The sequence below is a fragment of the Ctenopharyngodon idella genome, chromosome 20 (assembly GCF_019924925.1).
Source record: "Ctenopharyngodon idella isolate HZGC_01 chromosome 20, HZGC01, whole genome shotgun sequence".
Classification (NCBI taxonomy): domain Eukaryota; kingdom Metazoa; phylum Chordata; class Actinopteri; order Cypriniformes; family Xenocyprididae; genus Ctenopharyngodon; species Ctenopharyngodon idella.
The window spans coordinates 21,126,447-21,146,673 of NC_067239.1; the positions used below are offsets into that span (position 1 = coordinate 21,126,447).

A 20,227-nucleotide genomic window follows, 5' to 3' on the forward strand; every position below is an offset into this window, starting at 1 on the left:
TGTGTGCTTGCTTCCGAGTGAGTGTTTCTATGTGCGTGAGAGTCACGGGACTGAAGGTGCTAATAGGTTTAATTTGCCCTCATTATACAGAAGTGTGAACATCCTGTCAGCAGCCGATGGTAACGCTAATTGTTTTCCCACATTTGCGCTGAGCATGCGTCTCCGCCTCCAATCAGATTCATTCCTGTGCCTGAAATTCACGTGTCCCTAATATGACTGTATTTGAACATCTGATTCATTATTATCCTGGTTATATGAGTCATAATAATATGTAAACAAGTTGCGTTGATTAAGCATTAATAAAGCACAATTTCTTAGCTGCTTCAGTCTAAGAATCACATTACATATTTTCCCACAATAAATTATATGTAAATTCAAATTATTCACAGATATACTTTCTAATGGCATTATCATAAGCGCTCATTTATTTATGGGTCACGGAAGCATCAGTATGCAAATGTGCAGCTTGCAAAAAAACAGTGAGAGGGCAAAATGAATGCAGTATTAATTATTCAAGCTCAATATATACAGCTAGATGTGGTGAACATTAATTAAAACGGCTTTGAAAAGCTTAGGGATTTAGTTAAGCATCTGAGTAACAACTGTTCCTCGGATATCCTTAGTTGGCGCTGAAGACGGCACAAACACATGTACAAACGCACACATTCAACACATTCAAGTCACTGAACAACATTCATTTAATGAACAGATTTTATATCATTATTAACGTTATGAGTCATGGCAGTTGTCAGGAAACTAAAATAACTCGAGACGGGGAAAAAGAGAGAGAGAGAGACTTAAGAGTGTCTGTAAGGGCAGCATTACTCATTCCACTCCAGAAAACAAAGTTTTTAAGTCAAGAGACCTCAATGAAAACATTGTTACATAAATTAACTAATCAGAAAAAATATTATAAACCACATATTTTTTACCTGCACCACCTCTGTGGTGATTTCCTGTTTGCTGAATCTGTATATGATGACGTGGGCAGAGACCCCAGCCACACAAAGCATGCGGCTCTCGGGACACCAAGACATCAACTGAATGGCGAACGGGTCCTCATCCACAATCTCTGTGCTGGGTTTCTCCTCCTTACACCGTGCCTTCTCAAATACCTTCGCTGTCTTCAGTTTGTACAGCACCTGGAGCATTACTGAGCACCATGGGAAATACAATTCAAAGGAAAAAAGTAAGAGACAATGTACATTCAACCATTCATTAACACAAAATTTTTGATTTTTTTATCATATCATCTAACGCTCATTGTAATGCTCAAATATTATCATACATACGCTTATACATTATCTGTTCTATTATACTGCTACTTCCCAAATAAATAAATAAATAAAAGGACAAGCTAATTTGAATGGAAAAGATTTTATTATGAGAGAGACTGCAGAGTGATATGAGACATAAAACTAGCACAATTTTATAGGAAAGAGGTTGCCTTGGACAATGATCTGTTTAGCAGTCATTAGACAAAACAGAGAATGCTGCAATTGAACAAATCGGAATCTAGTATTTCAGAGAACAAAAGTCTTATAACTTCTAGATTTGTACAGTTAATGCTTTGGGGGATTAAAAGGATGATGGGAAATGCTTTAATGCCTTCAAATGCATAAATGTGTTTTGTATAATTTTTTAGGACCTCTAATCCACTGACTCCAATTGTTCAGTTCAGTCAAAGCAGAAAAAAAAAATGTCGTAAGATTAGCCAATCTGTCTTAGCAGGATTAAAACTTCCTGTCTAATTAGCTTTATATTTCATTGATGGACAAAATGAGGGCCACTTTGGTTTTAAATTAGTTCCTACCGTTAAGAAAGCCCATTTGAATGTTAAACAAGCGCTTGTGTGAGGGGTTGGCAACTTTTGTGGTATTTGTAATATTACAACATGTCCTTTAGCACCTACGGGAGGTAGAGGAACAGTGAAAACCTTAGTCTGTCAAGCTAACAGTTTAAACAAGGTCAAATGCCATTTACAGGTAACACTCTCACCATGCTGGTCTCCCTCAGCGGTGCACAAGGTTAGACAAAGCCTGTGGGATCTGGGGAGTTTTTTGTGTGTGACATTATAAGGTCAGTTCCCAGTTGGGTCGTAAATCATGGAAAATTACCTTATTGTTAAGGTAAGTGATGTCTGAGTTGTCAGTGGTCAGCAAAATTCAGTTTTTAATTAGATGTTTAACAGTGTTAGTCGAATGTTTAACTGTAGCCAAAGTCTCTTTCAAAGAAAATCAGTTCACTCTGCGGCCACATTTGCTACACCTCAGGCAGCTATTTAGGGCATGCAAGATCAACTCCTATCTACTTGAACAGGGAAATAACAAAATCCGAAAAACTGCTTGGCAAGCTCAAATTTAAATAATATATTTCAAATTAGCAACAAAATCTGACATAACCTGACCCTTAAATGTTGTTCAAATTGCTCAGTTAAAAAAACATGTATTTCAGATTAGTAAAGCCAATGTGCATGTGCAGTCCTAAGTGCGCGTTTTAGGACACTGACTGTTTCTATGCAAACCGGAGCTTTCAACAGCAGCTTCAGTGACGCAATGACTTAACCAATTGCTGAGTGGCTCTTATTTAGAAGGTGGGACTTATTTCACCATATTGCACATCGCATTTCCGTTTCTCCCATTCGTCATAATACAAGTGAACTGCTTTGGTATAAATATGGTCTTTGCTGTGGTCAAAATAGTAGTACATGCCACTAGCATGCCGGGTTTGATTCCCAGGGAACACAAAAATCTGAAATACAACTGCTTTGTTTTTACATAAATGTGTCCACCAAATGCAAATATGTAAAGCAAATGTGTTTGTAGCAAGTTTATGAGCTTTGAAAAACTATTATACTGCACACAATGGGTAAATGAGGTGAATATGAAGTCAGAAAAGCTCGGTACTCACTTGCTGAAGCATCCCAGAACTTCACTGAACCATCTGCGTGCCTGCAAGAAGAGCAAAGAATCTTTTATTTTAGCTGTCTCATACACACAAACCCACATAAACTCACTGGCAATTTCCCATTACCACATGTATCCAAACAAACCACTGAGGTAAGCTAAGTTGCTACGTCAGATAAAAGCTAGTCAAGAGATGAGAGGAAGTGCTCTTCCCACTGCTGTCAAACCCACTAAAATAGCAGAAAAAAGGTTCTGTCATCCCATGGGCGGTACATCAGAAAATGCTTACTTTTTTGTCATACTTCCCTTTCACTACCATCTTGTCCCACTCATTACCCTCTCTTCTGCACTCCTCCTCCCTTTCCCTATACCCTGCCTTCTTTTACTCCATTTAAGTCTCTTTTTTTTTCGATTTCTGCTATTTCAGCAGAACCACAAGCGGCGAAAGAGAGAGAACAGAGCAAAAAGAGTAACGGCACACACACACCCTCTCGCTCACACACACACACAAGTACACACTGCTCTTACCCAGTTATTATTATTTCAGGGTAGCTTTGTGTGCCCAGGCCCCAGTTTCCACCACTGATAGGCCATTCCTGTGATGAACAACAGAACCACATATAAGCACTTAAATCCACGAAAGCTAACCGCATAAATCCGACATTTCACGACGTATGAGAATAGAGGAAATTTAGTAGTTATTGCCCTAAAGCGTGTGAGCATTCCTGGGAAACTTAATAAAAAGAAAGTGGCCAATTTGTAAGTTTTAGTAAGCGTACTCTTTTAATATAATGACTGTGGCTGGCACAAAACATTTCTGCAACGTGGGTGGAACCTTTATTAAATGGCTGGCGAAGCTCTATAGGAAAGCATTTCCTCATGAGGTGTGGAAGCTGAAGCAGTTTATTCAAAGGTATTCAGAAGTGCTGTGATTCAAAGTGGGCCGTCTGAGTTAACCTGCTCCCTGTGGGAGACAGAGCCACAACTTACACACCGCACTCCAGTCTTGGCTGGGAGGTCATGCTTTCTTTCATACCCATAAATACCCCTGTCTGTGTCTCTGACCCACACAGTCTGAGGACACAATGTGCTGCACGACGGGGGCCTGAAGTCACACAGGCATAGGGCAATGGGGCAATTCACCGGGGGCCACAATCTAGTCACTCAAAAGCCAAGATGTGTGTGTAGGCATGAAGTTTTATCCTTAAAGACATCATTATCTGTCAGATTTGCATATTTAAATGTGTGTGCACACGCTGTTGTACCTTTTTGCTGTAGCCCTGTCGTTTCTGGCGAGACCCGACAGAGTAAAGTGCAGGTATGAGGTCCACAGGACAATCGGCTAAGTACTCACAAGACGTCACAGGAGACTCATGAATCATCATGGGATATGGATTTTCAAAGATAGGGTAACTACAAAAAACATCACAGGTCAAAACCATCAGATTGACACTGTAGTGTAAAAGTGTGATAGCGTCAAACATGTTAGTCACAAATATGACGCACATAACAAATGCTGTGGGTGATACGTACCCATTTTGTGCAAGGTCAATAACAACTAAATCCTTTTCGAGGAGGACTACTACAGCATATGGTTCCTGAAAATCTGCAGAGAAACATAAATGGGATTAATAAAATCATGAATACATCGCTATATATTTGAGACATTTTTTACATTCATACATATTTTTACATATACTGTTGACTACTAGATACTAGATTTTAAAAGAAATTAATACTTGTATTCCAGCAAAGATGCATAACACTGATCAAAACAGACATAAAAAATATGTTTCAAATAAATCCTGTTCTTCTGAATGTTCTATTCAAAGAATACTTAAAAAATGTATCACAGTTTCCACAAAAAATATTGAGTAGCACAACTGTCTTCAACATTGATATTTGCCTCTTGAGCAGCAAATCAGCATGATTTGAATGATTTCTGAAGGATCATGTGACACTGAAGATTGGAGTAATGGCTACTCAAAATTCAGCTTTGATATCACAGGAATAAATTACATTTTAAAATATAATAAAATAGAAAACATTTTATTTCATATTGTATTATAATTATAATAACACTTAGTCGTGTATGTATATGAAGGACACAAATAGCAAAATGTTTTGTAAAACAATTTTTATATTTTACTGGCCTGTTCCTGTTTAGCTGTAAAAGTTACGACTGAAAACATCACTACATGAGTTTGAAACTCTCAAATGTCTCAATAATGAGTCAGAACATAAAGACGCCCCACTTCAAATATAGCTTAATCAACAGAGCCAGGCACTCTTACGCAAGCTGTACTGCAAACACTGTTCCCATTCCTCCTGCGTTCATCACTGCTTCTCAGTTCGGCTTAACACAAACTCTAAACAAAAATACTTAAGCCTCTAAAACCGATGATTGAACAGAGACGCTGTGTTTTGGCAAGAACTGTTGGTGCAGCTGCATGTATAATTATCTTTATTTCTGTAAAATTCATTTATGTAAAAGGTGAATCACAAGAAAAATAATTGTTTTAAAATATTGTTTTAAACCAGTACCATGCACAAGCTATTTGACATGATCAGGGTGTTATGTAAGGTAAAGTACATTTAGTCGCCGGTTATTATTTTAAAAAACAAAAAATGATGGAAATCATGGCTACTAAAATTAAATGCATGGACATGAAATATTGGTTTGATCTGAAATTATTTTATTATCTTACCTGACAACAATATAAATGCATATATCACTATTATTAAAAATCTGCAATCCAAGTTACCTTTTCTATGGACTAGTTAGCTAATATACACTACCATTCAAAATGTAGGGGTCAGTAAGCTTTTTTTAAATGTTTTTGAAAGAAGTTTCTTATGAACACCAAGGCTGCATTTATTTAGTAAAAATTACAAAAATATATAGTAAAAACAGTAATATTGTGGAATATTACTACAATTCCTGTGAAGGTAAAGGTGAATTTTCAGCAGCCATTACACTCCAGTCTTCAGTGTCACATGATCCTTAAGAAATCATTCTAATATGCCAACTTGGTGCTCAAGAAATATTTCACATTATGGTCAATGTTGAAAACAGTTGTGCTGCTTAATATCTTTGTGAAAAGAGTGATGCATCGAGATTTTTTGATTAATATAAAGTTCAAAAGAACAGAATTTATTTGAAATAGAAATCTATTGTAACATTATAAATGTTTCTACTGTTTTACTGTCACTTTTGATCAATTTAATACATCCTTGCATAAATTTCTTAAAAAAAAAAAAAAAATACTGACCCCAAAATTTTGAACAATAGCGCATTTAGCTCGAAAGTATCAATTTTTCCTCCATTTTAAAGCACGGACAATGATCAAACTGTGTCATTGCAGCCATTTCAGAAAAAAAAAAATCAGAGATTGACCAATTGGAATCAAGTATTTTAAAAAGCCATGTAAAAACTACATTTAATGTCCTCTTTTTCACACCAGCAAACTATTGACAGACTATAAAGAAACTAAAGTTGTGTCAGCTTTTGCTACAGCTGCCTGCAGAGAGAAAGAAATCACTTACTATTCATAAATAGCCACCAAAGTGATAAATTATTCAAATGGGTATTGCAATAAACAAATGTAGTCAGAGAAGTGGATGTTATGAATAGAGGGAGCTTTAAAAAAAAAAGATGTAAAATGTAATTACTAGGCAGCGGTTCCACTGGGGGAGCTCAAGCTCATCTACAAAGAACATGAAAGAATAGAACAACCCAACAAAACAAAGGTCAACAAAAAAAGAACAAAGAGGAAGTGGCATAAAAAGAGATAAAGAGAATGAGTTCTTATTGCAATAATATTGGACAGAGCAGGTGCTGTTAATGAGTTACCGTTAGGATATGGCGTTTCACACAGGGTGAGGAAATCTACAATGGGATAGTCCATCTCCAATACTGCAGTGCTCTTCCCATGCATTACTGTCAAGCATGGCCGTCGACCAACAGTGTCATATGACAAACCTCCAGAGAAGATCATAAACGGATCCCTGTTCAGAACACAAACACATACTCTACAGTGAGCTTCAAAAGTCTTAAATTACATTATCAGCATAACAATGAGTGAAAGGTTGAACTGAATGTCTTTCAGAATGTCTTTTCCTTTAAAGATAGCAGAACTCAAGCTGCATGAACTCCACAAGTTTGCTTATTTGGTTGCGACCTAGAAATAGTGCAGAATACTTTTTATTTATTTTACATTGTAACTGTTGTTATTTTTTCCAATTTTAAATGAGCTTCATGTTAATTTTAAATCACATATTTCAATGCTGGATTCCACTCTATATATGCACAGACATGCATGGATTTATTTAAAAACATCTAAATAAGTGGTTCAACATTGCTATGCTGGTTAACCAGCAAAAACCAGTCTGGACCAGAATTCAGGAAATTCATGATGGTCCAAGATGGCCTTAAGAGCAGTAAAAGAAAAAATAATGCTACAAGCGTATACATACCCTGCTCTCGTGGTCTTGTACTCTACTTTAAGAATGGGTTTGCAAGGCTCTGGCTTTTTTCCATCTTTAGGCTGCTTTCCTGAAACAGAATCAGACTCATTTAGAGAGTTTCTAGACATCCTTCTCAGCCCCTGTCCCAAATAGTGCACTTGATGTGGATCATAACACGCTGAAGACCCTGTACAATTGATTGACGAGAGAGTTGTCTTTCCTTTGTTGATGTATTTCGTCTTGAAATAGAAAATTATCAAAGAGCTCGTCACTTTTTATTCTAAAATTATCCAATAGGTCAATTAAAATAGGAAATACTGTTAATTTTAGTGGTATATTAGCATACAGATGACTTCAGATCCAATAGTCTTCAATTCCAGAATTTTCATTTGGCATTTTAGAAGAAGGTTTCACAGCAAAGTACTACAAGAGTGGACATGAAGAAAGACTGCAAGGACTGAGTGTGCCATTTGGGACAAAGTCTCTCTCTCCCACACAAGTGTGTCACAGTGGAAAAAAAAGACATCTCACAGACATAACGCAGAAGAAAAATTGTGAGCATTAAAGACATAGATATGTATACATAGATGCCACATTCGACCGCTCCAGACACATTGACGCATCTGCCATCTTGGAACAGTCAACATTTCAGATGCTGTCGTCACTCACAGAAAAAATTAAAGAGTTTTCCAACATTTCCAACAATGCGCAGCCTCTGGTTGTAAAAACCACAGAGATTTAAATTCCAGAAGAAATGGGATAACCTTTCACAGGTGGGAATGTTTTAGTTTCTGTTTTTATATATATACTGTATTAACTCGATATTACAGGCTTTTAAACTATGGTAATTTTTTAATGTCATATTAGCTAATTCTGTTGTCTTTTTATATTGTGTTAGTTTAGCAAAATTATCTGCTGGAGTCTATTGCAGATACAGATATACATATATGCATATAACTATGGTTACATATCACTAATGTTAAAGACCTGTGTATATATATCTATGTGTATATACAGTATGAATTTTTTTTTTAAATATTCAATGTGACACAAACTTGCAATATAAAGTCTTGTTAGCTTTACTGTACTTTCTTAACCAAAAATGTTACTAAGAAACATAATTTGTGTGTGTGTGTGTATATATATATATATATATATATATATATATTTTAGGGGTGGGAGAAAAAAAATCGTTCCACCGATGCATCGCGATTCTCTCTCCAACGATTATGGATCGATTCTGAGAATTTCAGAATCGATTCTGAACTTATAGTTTTTATTCAGATGCGCGATGACGCTGAGTGTGCTTTAGAAACACCCAGATTCTGCTTGCTTCCAATTCCTCACACACATACACCACTCGAATCTTCCACAAAATAATCATTCATAAAGTGCGGAAAGGTTGAATCGAATTACAAAGGACATTCGCGGGCTTCATTGCACAGGATGGCCTGTGAGAGACGCGCGCTTTGTTTGACGATACACATGCAGTGCGCGGTCTCTCCCGCTGGTATTTTCCTTACAAATGCTCTACGAAGTCATCATTTATGTCGTCTGGAATGCAGTGGACTTATATATTTAAAATACGAAACTCAGAAGGCTGCTTTCAATTTCAAACGCTGACGTGCGCTTTTGTGAAGAAGAGTGCTCGTGCATGCGGCTGTGCATGACTCCATGTACAGGTGCTGGTCATATAATTAGAATATCATCAAAAAGTTGGTTTATTTCACTAATTCCCTTCAAAAAGTGAAACTTGTATATTATATTCATTCATTACACACAGACTGATATATTTCAAATGTTTATTTCTTTTAATTTTGGTGATTATAACTGACAACTAAGGAAAATCCCAAATTCAGTATCTCAGAAAATTAGAATATTACTTAAGACCAATACAAAGAAAGGATTTTTAGAAATCTTGGCCAACTGAAAAGTATGAACATGAAAAGTATGAGCATGTACAGCACTCAATACTTAGTTGGGGCTCCTGAATTACTGCAGCAATGCGGCGTGGCATGGAGTCGATCAGTCTGTGGCACTGCTCAGGTGTTATAAGAGCCCAGGTTGCTCTGATAGTGGCCTTCAGCTCTTCTGCATTGTTGGGTTTGGCATCTTCCTCTTCACAATACCCCATAGATTTTCTATGGGGTTAAGGTCAGGCGAGTTTGCTGGCCAATTAAGAACAGGGATACCATGGTCCTTAAACCAGGTACTGGTAGCTTTGGCACTGTGTGCAGGTGCCAAGTCCTGCTGGAAAATGAAATCTGCATCTCCATAAAGTTGGTCAGCAGCAGGAAGCATGAAGTGCTCTAAAACTTCCTGGTATACGGCTGCGTTGACCTTGGACCTCAGAAAACACAGTGGACCAACACCAGCAGAAGACATGGCACCCCAAACCATCACTGACTGTGGAAACTTTACACTGGACCTCAAGCAATGTGGATTGTGTGCCTCTCCTCTCTTCCTCCAGACTCTGGGACCCCGATTTCCAAAGGAAATGCAAAATTTACTTTCATCAGAGAACATAACTTTGGAGCACTCAGCAGCAGTCCAGTCCTTTTTGTCTTTAGCCCAGGCGAGGCGCTTCTGACGCTGTCTGTTGTTCAAGAGTGGCTTGACACATGGAATGCGACAGCTGAAACCCATGTCTTGCATACATCTGTGCGTAGTGGCTCTTGAAGCACTGACTCCAGCTGCAGTCCACTCTTTGTGAATCTCCCCCACATTTTTGAATGGGTTTTGTTTCACAATCCTCTCCAGTGTGCGGTTATCCCTATTGCTTGTACACTTTTTTCTGCCACATCTTTTCCTTCCCTTCGCCTCTCTATTAATGTGCTTGGACACAGAGCTCTGTGAACAGCCAGCCTCTTTTGCAATGACCTTTTGTGTCTTGCCCTCCTTGTGCAAGGTGTCAATGGTCGTCTTTTGGACAAATGTCAAGTCAGCAGTCTTCCCCATGATTGTGTAGCCTACAGAACTAGACTGAGAGACCATTTAAAGGCCTTTGCAGGTGTTTTGAGTTAATTAGCTGATTAGAGTGTGGCACCAGGTGTCTTCAATATTGAACCTTTTCACAATATTCTAATTTTCTGAGATACTGAATTTGGGATTTTCCTTAGTTGTCAGTTATAATCATCAAAATTAAAAGAAATAAACATCTGAAATATATCAGTCTGTGTGTAATGAATGAATATAATATACAAGTTTCACTTTTTGAATGGAATTAGTGAAATAAATCAACTTTTTTATGATATTCTAATTATATGACCAGCACCTGTAAGTGGTTTAATGCACTTGCATCTCAAAATGGTTTTATTATGACGCAAAATTAATGTAAACACAGCCAGTTATGTCTTAAAAGCACTATTTGTTTATTGCTTGTAATGTTTCTTTGCTCCTCCTTGAATTCTCCCTAAATAGGGGCTACTAATGTCTATTGAACATACCAAATGATATAGCCTTCTGGCAATATTTTATGGCTTTTCCCTATTATGTTTCTTTCTTTTTAAATCTGGCTGTCTGATGTGCTCCTCTCATGAAGGCAGGGTGAGGCTGAAGGGGTTGTTGTATTAAGAGAGGACCGCAGTGGAGTATCTTCAATAGAGCAGGTAAGGATGTGCACCAAAAGGAAAAGCATGACCTCACCTCACTCATCACTAAAGATCACAACACAGGCAGTCTCCATGAAGGAACAAAATTAGACTGAAAATTAAAGCTTCACTTGAAATGGAAATCAGGTAAGGGCGAGGGAGGGGGGAGTGATTGTTTTATGCTGGAAGGGGGATCAAATTACAATCCTGAATTAACAAGTCTTTGAGTGAGATGTGATACAACCTTGTGAAACAGACATAAGAGCAATTGATTTTGCAACCCTTATCCTGAAGAAAATGAATTTGAAGAAAATGAATTTTTGTGTTTAAGCCAGAGAGAAAGAATGACCACTAACCGTGTGGCGTGATTGTCTGTACGGGCTTGGCTGGGGACTTTATATTCCATATGGTCAGTGTGCCGTCTGAGTGACTACAGATAAACTGCTTCCCCTCGTGGTGCCAGGCCACAGAATGGATCGCCTGTGAGTGAGAATGACAATTCAAGAGAGAGGAAAAAGAGCAAGAAATAAAAGTTGGTTATGCTTGCATGGGGCACACAACTCAATGGGAGATTTCCTAACAGTGACTCACACCCTTATGTCCAAAAACACGGCCCAGGGGTGTATGTTGTGCCTACCCAGGATGACATGAGATGCCCTTGACAAGAAGTATGCTGGGATAAGTGCTATGAAGAAAGACTGTCTTTTTAGTGCTGAGCAATATCATTTGTGCCATGCTTTTTGCACCATCAGTGTTTCTGCTGTGGTTCTATCCAGAAAAAATGAGGAGTTGTTACATTTACATCCAAAATGTCACTTAATCTACACAGAACTGAATCTAAATTCCAAAGTAGCTAGTTTAAAAATTATCTAGCAAAGCTATTTTAGAGACTAAGTAGTGGGACAGAGTTTATAAACTCCTGCTACATTTCCCTTGGCAATATTTCAGCCACCAAGTAATGTGTCTGGAATTTTCTGCCAGCTATTTAGAATCTGAACTGCACTGCAGAATAGTCTGTAGCTTAGCTAGCTACATTTTTAAATAACTTTCACATATATACTACCGTTCAAAAGTTTATGGTTGGTAATATTTTTAAGGCAGCGGCTATTTACACTAAGTGCAAATAGAATATTTTCTTAGCAATAGATGCTATTTACACTAAGTGAAAATAGAAATATATTATATTTACACTAAGTGACAATAGCAGCATTTTCATAGCCATATGCTATTTACACTAGGGAAAAATAGCGATATATTCTATTTATACCATGTCAAAGTATCAGTTCTTTGCAATAAGAGTAAATAGTAATTAGATACTATCTATAATTTATATTGGCAGATACTATTTGCACCTCAGTATTTTTGTACATTAACAGGATGCAATAATATCATAGAGTGTAAATGATTATATATTTATTATATACACCTTCCCCTAACCCTACCCAATAAACACTTTTAATATTAATAAACACTCGTTCAAAGTTTATTTCCACTTTTAGAACATTATTTTCATTTTTATTGAAAATAAATGTGAGCTCGGCAAAAGATGGATTCAAACCCATGTCGATCACATTAAAAGCCAGGTCTGCAAGCTTTACTCACTACTGCTGTACCACTGAAGACGTTAAATTCTGCATGTCTTTTGGCCCAACCAAATGGCCCAACCAGACCAGTGGGCGGAGCTAGTGTAAACAGCGTTTGCCAACAAGGGACGCTATTTGCACTTAGTGTAAATAGACACTCTGTATTTTTAATGCTTTTGAAAAAAGCCAAAGGCTACATTTATTTAATCAAAAGTGAAAACAATAATATTGTGAAATAGTTTTACAATTTCAAATAGCTGTTTTGTATTTTAATTTATTTTAAATTTAATTTATACCTGTGATGGCAAAGCTGAATTTTCAGCAGTCATCACTCCAGTCTTCAGTGTCACATGATACTTCACAAATCATTCTAATAAATATGCTGATTTGGTGCTCAAGAAACATTTCATATTATTATCAATGTTGAAAACAGTTGTGCTGCTTAATTAATATTTTTTTGTGGGAACCATTTTTTTTTTTTTTAGGATTCTTTGATTCATAGAATGTTCAAAAGAACAGCTTTTTTTTTTTTTTTTTATAAATAGTAATGTGTGTGTGTGTGTGTGTACATACACTGTGTATATATATATATATATATATATATAAACCTTCCAATAATTCCTCACATCAGTTCCTTTGTTGCTTTTTATAGCTTTGTTTTGTACAGTTGTTGTATTGACAGAAGACTTTAGCAAAACTCTGGGGAAAACAGTCAGGCCAATATAGCACAATAAATGGAATAGAATTGAATCGAAGGGAAAAGAAAGAGAGAAAATGCACAGCATGAGACTGATGTATCAAGAGAAAAGAGAGCGAGTGAAAACACAAAGAAGGCTGAAAGAGAGTTCTCATTATTTTCTAATTAAGCGCAGTCTCCTCTTGTTTAGCATAATGATGGCGGCTCTATCTCTGTCTCAGGCAGACAGTGGGGACGAACCTCAGCAGACCTAACTAATCAATGAACCGAGTGCAACATCATTACAGGAGCATCCAGAGAGGAGGAGCCAGGCGAACACACGCACACAGCCACACACAGAAAAATATGCTTATGCACAGCTACATTCACAACACCCAACTATGACTATGAGGGATTATACCGCTTGCATAATATATGTTCTGAAGGTACAGAGCAAATGGCTGGGAAACACAGTTGTTTAGTGAGAGCACATTTATGCTGAATAACTGACATGCAAAAAACTATTCAGAATTGCATACTACATACTAACATACTACATACATAGTATTTATGCATACATTACTATTTATGCAATATATAGTATATGCAAAGAATGAGCTACCACATTTGCCAAAATGTGCAACAGAGTATGGCATGGAATACTGTATTCCACACAGCAATGTGCTTGACTAGACCTTCCATTTCCAGTATGATGAAAAAACTGCAAGTAGCTTAATGTCAGCCATATATTTAACATTATTTAATCAGTCTACCATGATTTAAGAATAAAGAATTGGATTAAAACCAATTTCATTCCTGTGATAAAAACTGAGCAGCAGGTCGTTTTTGCTACTATCTAGCAAAAACTCGAAAAATCAAATACAAAAATGTATAAAAATTATTATTATTATTAAAAAGCGATAAAGCGGTAACCATTTTAGACATACATATTTAGATTAGTAAAACCAGAATGCAGTTCATTCTTAAATTACTATCACCATCTTTCAGTGGATGATTTTTAAAATTCACAAATGTGCATCATATTTCACCAGGTATTATAGACCTCCTTGGTTATATCCTTGCATACCCTGCAGTACGCTAGTATTCCATAGCTTCTGAGTTGTAATTATACTCATAAAGTGACAAGGACATGTGGGATATCTGTATGCATGTGTGTGTGTGTGTGTCAGCTTGAGAAAGGGCTGAAGGATAATCGGCCTGCCTTTAATGACACCTTAAAGACACCAGGACCTCTAGCTCCCCCCCTACTCTATCCTCTCTTTGTTTCTCTCTCTCTTCATCACACTCTTTGAGATACCCACAGAGACACCTCAGAGACAGAGAACTGTGACACTGTCATACCTCTGACACATGCACGCACACAGAGGCCCAATTAGAGCTAAAGAGGTCTGATGGCTTTACTGCAGGCAGCCACAACCCGCCTCTTCAGTCCAAAAATATTGCTGCCACTGCCCTCATACACACAAAACACATCATTCCTGAAGCAAACGTCAAACCATCCAGAACAAGGTCAGCTGGCCCTCTTTTCCATTATAACAGGCCCAAGAATTACTAAATGTGCATACATATAAAAAAGTGATACATTAATTTCAAGTGCTTGTTAAGGTAATCTTCACTATTACTATTGCTCATATTTAGGGTTATGGATTTTAACAAACCATTTTGTACCCTTAAAATCATGTGGTTTGTGAGGATATTACTTTGCAAAATGATTGGCAAAACGTCCAAAATCCAAAGAGCCAAGCCATTTCTAGAAATTAGAATATCTTCTTCGACTGGGACCAATAAGCAATACCCTAGCAACCACCCAAATCAACCTAGCAACCACACATCAATGAACTACCACAACCACAACCACATAGCAATGGCATCACAACTTTCCACAAACACCTTATTACAGAGTTGACTCCAGGACACATAATTCTTGAGGTGGCCATCGCGTTCCGGGTATGTGTATGTGTGTGTGTATGTGTATATGTGTGTGTGTGTGTGTGTGTGTGTGTTCAGCTGTATTTTAGGGGCTTTACATTCTAGCTGAGGCCCCAGCATGAGTTTTTTAAGGAGACCATTATTTTAAAAAGTATCACCTTATTATTTCTACGGTGACGCTTGTCAGGTGACATACCGCAGCCACAATAGCACTGTATGACAGATGTATCGCTTTTATTTAGTTTTTCCTTTTTTTATTCTAAAAATTCACAGACTTGTTAACTATATCAAGAACTATCTGATATATTCCAATTGTCAAATAAGTGAATGTCATTTAAACACCTTTATAATGATCATGTTAGTTGATCTGTTCTGTGTGATGGGTGCCGCCATGTTAGTTTGCACTGCAATTGCAGGGAGTTGCATCTGTCGGATTTACAACACATACATTCATCCATTTCATTAAGTGGCCGGTGAACTGGGAGAAGAACAGTGTAAACTTTATAGTTACCTACACAATGTGTATCTAATATGAATAAAACACATCATCAAATTATAATATGAAACCATTTCCCTGCTGGCTGTGCCGGATTGGCAAGGAATGAAATTGTTAAGCAATGAGAACAGCTTGGCCCAACGGTGGAAAAGCTGCTAAAGAGAGTTTTGGTTTGGGCCAGTAAGCAATACTCTAGAAACTGGCCAAAAAATCCCTAGCAACCACATAATTCACCTAGGCCACACTGTAAAGCTTCAGGAGTGACAACCGCATTTAAATGCACAAGTTCCCTAAATTATTGTTCTGTGTGTATGGAGCATGACTCGCCCCCGAACCCTAACCACAGCAACGTTCTGGCATCTTCTATTCTGTCCAAATAAATATTACAGCAACAAAGGACTCGTTAAGTTAAGCAATTTTAACTAAAGGACAGTCGACGGAGTCGTTGTGTTTTGCTTATGCTTGGAAAGGCTGCTTCAGAGAGCGTTCTTGAAGTGTTGCCATGTCCACTTATAAGCGTTTTTGGGCTTGTTGTTTAAGACTGGCTCATAAAGTGATCAAGTTTACGGAGTAATTAAAGTGAGCAGGTGCAGGTCGTGAAATGTTGGACTTATTTTCAGCATAAATCATTTGGATTTATTTCGGTTTATTGTGGGCTTGCACATTAAAATATGTCATTAACAACTAGTTGTTTGGTTCCATACAGACTGCACAGAATTTTTGTAAATGCGTTTGTTACTACCTGCATTTTTCGGGAGTTCGAATTCAGTTGTAGAATGCGGTTGTCACTCCAGTAAACTACTGAACTGTGTGTGTACAGAACAGGATTAAGCACTAAAAGGTGAATTGACAACCATAATTAGTTGCGGTGTGTTTGTATGTGGCCCTAAAATTCACTCAGAACATCTTAGCAACAAATTAGCAATGCCCTGGCAACCTCTCACAATACTAAAGCATCACAGATACATTGGTTGGGCTTTTTGGAGGGTTGGGCTCTTTGACTTGGTCCAGTAAACAATACCCTAGCAACCAACCACCCAAGCAATCACACAGCAATGCACTAAAAATCACTCAGAACACTTTAGCAACCACGTAGGAACGCCCTGGCAATGTCTCAAAACACTAAAGCACCATAGACACATAATAGACATCATTGGTCTTGTTTGACTTGGGCCAATAAGCAATACACTACCAACCACCCAGAACACCCTTATAAACATATATGTGACCCTGGACCACAAAACCAGTCATAAGTCGCACGGGTATATTTGTAGCAATAGCCAACAATACATTGTATGGGTCAAAATTATCGATTTTTCTTTTATGCCCAAAATCATTAGGATATTAAGTAAAGATCATGTTCCATGAAGATATTTTGTAAAGTTCCTACTGTAAATATATTGAAAATTTATTGTTGTAAGTGGATATTCATTGCTAAGGGCTTCATTTGGGCAATTTTAAAGGCGATTTTCTCAATATTTTGATTTTTTTGCACCCTCAGATTCCAGATTATCTCGGCCAAATATTTTCATATCCTAACAACACCATACATCAATGGAAAGCTTATTTATTCAGCTTTCGGATAATGTATAAATCTCAATTTAAAAAAAATTGACCCTTATGACTGGTTTTGTGGTAAAGTCAGTTTAAAACACCTTAGCTAACAGAAAATGTAAAAATCTAGTTATTACTTGCTGTATATCTCACTCTATGCACACAAAACTGAATAAATGAAAGAGGAGAAGGAGAGGGGAAAGAAAGATGGAGAAAGCTAGATTATTAAAATCTCAATTACACAGAGAAATACAGACACACTGCCTGTCCATACATCCTTTATGCTACTTGCACTGGTGCTTTCCTTATCCTTATTTCAGCGTTTCCATCCATCTATAACAGCATAGCTCCTCGCCGCCTCAGTACTAATTCTGCTGCTCATTGCACCTCAGTGACCCCTTCAGCACTAATAGCTTCCCATGATCTGATATGATGTTAATTCTGCTGTCTATTGCACTTCTGTGACCCCTTCAAAGATAAAAAAAGATTCTCAGGCAACATCTGCATAACTATAGACAGTCTGATCAACCTGTATGAGCCTTGCCCTGGTCTCTCCTCCATAATTATAAACAGTAAAGCACTATGGGGAGTCTGATAGACAAGCAACGGTGTTTCGTAGTACAGCCATGACTCTGTGCTCAGCCAAAATGACACCTTGCTACCCCTACAGAGCAGTGAATTGTAGGACATTTATCTCTGCTGTACTAATCAATCAAGTTAAATGAAGGCAGGAATAAATCAGACATCCAGCCAGGCACAGTCATTCATCAGGGTACAGATGAGTTGTCCTCCGAGAAATTAACTCTAACCCACACACATATACTCTAACACACCAACGAGGGAGTTACAATAAGAGATGGGTCTGACATGTGACGCGTGTGTGCTTGTACGTCTGGAAAAAAACAGAGTGTGTGTCGGTTTTAATTTCTTTGCACTTTGCTTTGGGCACATCATGCTCATCATAATAACTAATGTACGCTGGCTGCCACTGTTGACAAAAGCCATCGAACCAGCTTAAACTGGAGTGGCAGATTAACTACGTTCTATGGGGGCTTTTTCCGATGCATGGTAATAATTCCCAGGACATGCAGACAAAAAGACTATCACTGGAAAAATAAATAAATAAAATTTAAAAAGCTGAAATTAAGTGTTCACAACTAATTCGAGAGATATTGAGCAAATGAATGGATGAATAAATTCAGAGGTGTAGCATAACTGGAGGGGGACATTCCTCAAAATTCCACGTTTTAGGATATTTTTTGTATAGGGACAGTACAAAATGTAAAAAAAAAATAAAAAAAAATAAAAAAAAACAAGATTCACTTTTCATAATTTGCATATCATGTAAAAATATAGTATAACAAAATTATAAATGTAATGACTATAAAAAGCTACGCATAAATACTCTATTAGACAGCCATTCATAAGTTTTTTTTTTTTTGGAACATTCTGTAACCTGATTAATATTCACGAGTCATGCTGATAAGATTTATAATGTGTCCCTCCACTTTTCAGAACATTTCTAAAGAAAATGTCAATATGCATAAATGATTGAGAATAGGAAGAACTTAGCATCCAAACACACTCATTCCCTAAAACCAGTCTCTCCTAAAATAAAGATGTTCTTTTGACGCTGCAGCACAAACTGAAGAACTATGTGCCTACTTAAAGAGATCTAATCAGCGTCCTTTATTAAAATCAAAACATCTCATGAATATTTGAGCGATGCATTTCAATATTCTAAGCGTTTGTGCCACTGCAGGCGACAGAAGCCTGGAACACAACAATGTAACAATACATACCTCATCATAAGTGTACCGGTAGTCAGCTCTCTTTGATTTCAAATCCCACAGCACCACGATCCCAGACTCAAATCCTATTATGAGCTAAAATGAGAAGAAAGATGTGGGGGGAACAAGAAAAGAAGAAAAATACACCGTCAGTCTGTAAACCTGACCTGTAAACTGATGAGAGTTCATGCAAGTGGTGACATAAATCTAAGAGTACAGTAAATGATGTGTTTCAGCAAAGTAAATATTAAATAGCTGTTAGAGAAAGTTTAAGTACTTTCATCTGATTGTTAATCCAAAACAAATGTTCATTAATTCTCAAACAAAATCAATAAATCAGACAAAACATTCCACTCTAAACATAGAAAATATGTTCAAGCAAGTTGTCATTTATTATTAAAATAGCGTACCTGACAATGAAAATTCTATAATGTACTAATGTACGTTCAAAACCTGTATGACTTTTATTTTCCTTGTTTTCTGATTTCAATTTTATCCTGTACAAAAAGTTACTGTATAACTTCAGAAGACTTGAAATATTCCTTTTAAGATACTATTATGGTGCTTTTGCATTGTTTCTTAAGCTCTAAAGCTTAAGTCTACAGTTACTGTAAATGCATGGACAAGAACAACCAGGAAATGTATCAAAACTTATTTTAAAAATAACAACAAGTCTCCTGTGATCTAAGTTTCAAACATCTTTGTTCTTCTTAAAGATTCAGTGATAGTATATAAATTGATAAAGTGTCATAGTTCTGTCAGTCAAGAGGGAGGGACAATGTCTCTAAGGACTTTAAGACCCATTAAGAACTGAGCGGACCTGTTATGGATCGATGCCCCGTTCAGGGGCAGAAGTGGGATGGGAGAGAGAGTGTGAGTGGATCATCACTGTAAAGGCACCTATGAGGAGCTCCCAGCTGCCAGAGAAAGAGACAGACAGTTTGTCATCCATATGAAGGCAAAACCCCAGCAGGTGATTGCCGGTCTCTCTGCTCCCCTCTGACTGTGCACTAGCAATTAGCGAAGGTAAAATGAATGTCTAAAAAGATGCATTTGGAAGTAGCTGGAGCATTTGTTCATCTCCTTCATATCTCCTCGATCGTTTGTTTTCAAAAACAACATAATTTGCTAACAAGCTGTGTGAGATTAGACCCAATTACTGAACTGTGCTGCACTGTAGGAAAGCAATGTCTTATGAGTTCAGAATGGAAAGAA

At 37.3% G+C, this 20,227-nt stretch overlaps 1 protein-coding gene across 5 annotated transcripts in view; it reads right to left on the reverse strand.

Moving 5' to 3' along the window:
- Nucleotides 1–20,227, reverse strand: part of stxbp5a (syntaxin binding protein 5a (tomosyn)) — a 97,761-nt gene that overhangs the window by 21,852 nt on the left and 55,682 nt on the right. For all 5 annotated transcript variants that reach the window (XM_051875671.1, XM_051875673.1, XM_051875672.1 and 2 more), the window contains exons 7-15: nt 19,025–19,108; nt 11,320–11,443; nt 7,383–7,461; nt 6,760–6,914; nt 4,440–4,512; nt 4,172–4,319; nt 3,435–3,502; nt 2,911–2,951; nt 933–1,153 (exon numbers count right to left, since the gene is read on the reverse strand). In XM_051875671.1, coding sequence (XP_051731631.1) covers nt 933–1,153; nt 2,911–2,951; nt 3,435–3,502; nt 4,172–4,319; nt 4,440–4,512; nt 6,760–6,914; nt 7,383–7,461; nt 11,320–11,443; nt 19,025–19,108 — 993 coding nt within the window. The remainder of the gene's footprint in view (nt 1–932; nt 1,154–2,910; nt 2,952–3,434; nt 3,503–4,171; nt 4,320–4,439; nt 4,513–6,759; nt 6,915–7,382; nt 7,462–11,319; nt 11,444–19,024; nt 19,109–20,227) is intronic.